We start from the raw sequence: 2,500 nt of genomic DNA on the forward strand, positions 1-2,500 counted from the left end.
AGAGAGAGAGACCCTCTCTCTCTCTCTCTCTCTCTCTCTCTCTCTCTCTCTCTCTCTCTCTCTAAAGGCCAATCAGACATAACACTTTTTTTTTTTGTGTGTGTGTGTGTGTGTGTGTGTGTGTGTGTGTGTGTGTGTGTGTGTGTGTGTGTGTGTGTGTGTGTGTGTGTGTGTGTGTGTGTGCGAACCAATCACCTCATCCCTTAAGATCCAACATGGCGTCTGATCGCAATTGATGTTGGATAAAAGTGACAAAACACGCCCATTGAGATTCGTGTGTCGCTGAAAGACCTTCCCACACTGACTCTTTGTGAACGTTCCTGAAAAGGCTTTATTTACTACTCACTCTCTCTCTCTCTCTCTCTCTCTCTCTCTCTCTCTTCTTTCTCCTCCTTGCTCTCTATTTTCATTTTTTTTTTCCTTTTTCTACTCTCTCTTATTTTTTCTCCTCCTCCTCTTCTCTTCCTCTTTTTTTGTTCTCTATCTTTTTCTTTTTTTCCTCCTTTTCCTCCTCTTTGTGCTACTGTTTCTCCTCCTCCTCTTCTTCTTCCTCTTCCTCCTTCATGTTACTTTCATTCCCCTCCTCTTCTTCTCTTTTATACACTTTCCTATCTTTTTATTCCTCTTCCTCCTCTTTTTCTTCTTCCTTTCCTCTTCCTCCTCCTTGCTTTTCCTTTTTTTTCCTCTTCTTCCTCCTCCTCTTACTTCTTCCACTTTCCACTACTCTTCTTCCTCCACCTCTCTTCTTTTCGACTCCTCCTCCTCCTCCTCCTCCTCCTCCTCCTCCTCCTCCTTGTTCCACTTATATTTCCATCAGCGTATTTATTCTCTCCTCCTCTTCCTTGTTTCCTTCCTTCTTTATTCTGATCGTTAACTGTTATTTTCTTCTTCCTCTTCTTCGTAAACCTTCTTCTCTCCTTCCTTCTAAATGACTCATAAAGGAAGGATTCTTTTTCTCGTATCTAGGTAACTTGAGGAGGAGGAGGAGAAAGAGGAGGAGGAGGAGGAGGAGGAGGAGGAGGAGGAGGAGGAGGAGGAGGAGGAGGAGGAGGAGGAAGGGACTTTAGAGGGAAAGGAATGTCTTCGCATGATTAATGGCCGCTTAACTCTCTCTCTCTCTCTCTCTCTCTCTCTCTCTCTCTCTCTCTCTCTCTCTCTTTTCCCACGCACACACAATAACGCGAAAGAAAACAAGCCAACAAAGGAACGACAACAATGAGACACACACACACACACACACACACACACACACACACACACACACACACACACACACACACACACACACACACACACACACGAGACATTAAAAGGAACAACACCAACAAAAAGAACTGCCACGAAAAACCATCGACTGAAAAAAAAGGTGAAAAGAAAATTATACACAAAAAGATACGTGAAGGTAAAAGTATATAATAGTGTGCCCTGTTAGGTACTCTTTCCGCTCCTCGTTTTCTTTGTGGCCTTCTCCTGTAGGTCAAGTTGTCCTCTTGTTAAGCAGGAGTACAGGATCCCTTAATGACGAGGTGTGTGTGTGTGTGTGTGTGTGTGTGTGTGTGTGTGTGTGTGTGTGTGTGTGTGTGTGTGTGTGTGTGTGTGTGTGTATAATTCACCTCGGTCGCCTGCTGGTCACCCAGCCAGTCTTCCCCATTATGGAGCGAGCTCAGAGCTCATAGACCGATCTTCGGGTAGGACTGAGACCACAACACACTCCACACACCGGGAAGGCGAGGCCACAACCCCTCCAGTTACATCCCGTACCTATTTACTGCTAGGTGAACACACCCCACACATTAAGATGTGTGTGTGTGTGTGTGTGTGTGTGTGTGTGTGTGTGTGTGTGTGTGTGTGTGTGTGTGTCTTGCAACTAACGATATAGAAACAACGCCAGAGAGAGAGAGAGAGAGAGAGAGAGAGAGAGAGAGAGAGAGAGAGAGAGAGAGAGAGAGAGAGAGAGAGAGAGAGAGAGAGAGAGAGAGAGAGAGAGAGAGAGAGAGAGCAGTAATGAGAGGTCGCCTTCAAGGGTATAGATTACATGAGACACCTCCACTTCTGGGCCTCGCTAATTACGCTTACACCTCGCTGTTTGAAGGGCGAGGAAGGGGCGGGTTGTGGGGAGGGGAGCGGGGACGAGAAGGGAAAGGAAAGGGTGCAGAAAAGTGTGTCGCAGCGTGCGCGGTGCACCGAGTGTGGTGGAGCAAAGGTGAGGGAAAGAGGGAAGGAGGGGAGACACACAGGGTGAGGGGAAGGGTGTCAGGGGGGCTAAGTGGCGGGAAGAGGCGGACTGACCTGCATTGGTCCAGGGCAGCAGCGTGGGCACCTTGAGGGCAGAGTCCAGGCAGTAGGACACGGCAGGGCCGCGGCGCCCCGGCAGGTTCCCGTCGAAGCTGTCCGGCGCTGAGTTGGTCTGCTTGCGCTGGAAGAACCTGCGTCGCTTCTCAGCAGGCTTGAGGGGCGTGAGATCTGCCGTGTAGGGCAGGGGCGGCGCCCCCGTGAGGTC

General features: G+C 49.0%; 1 protein-coding gene across 1 annotated transcript in view; it reads right to left on the minus strand.

The window, feature by feature from the left end:
- Window positions 1–2,500, minus strand: part of LOC123514379 — a 308,326-nt gene that overhangs the window by 305,541 nt on the left and 285 nt on the right. Inside the window, exon 1 of the mRNA XM_045272266.1 lies at window positions 2,290–2,500. This exon is cut by the window's right edge and continues 285 nt beyond it. Coding sequence (XP_045128201.1) covers window positions 2,290–2,500 — 211 coding nt within the window. The remainder of the gene's footprint in view (window positions 1–2,289) is intronic.

Source organism: Portunus trituberculatus, chromosome 5 (genome assembly GCF_017591435.1).
Source record: "Portunus trituberculatus isolate SZX2019 chromosome 5, ASM1759143v1, whole genome shotgun sequence".
NCBI classification, from domain to species: Eukaryota; Metazoa; Arthropoda; class Malacostraca; order Decapoda; family Portunidae; genus Portunus; species Portunus trituberculatus.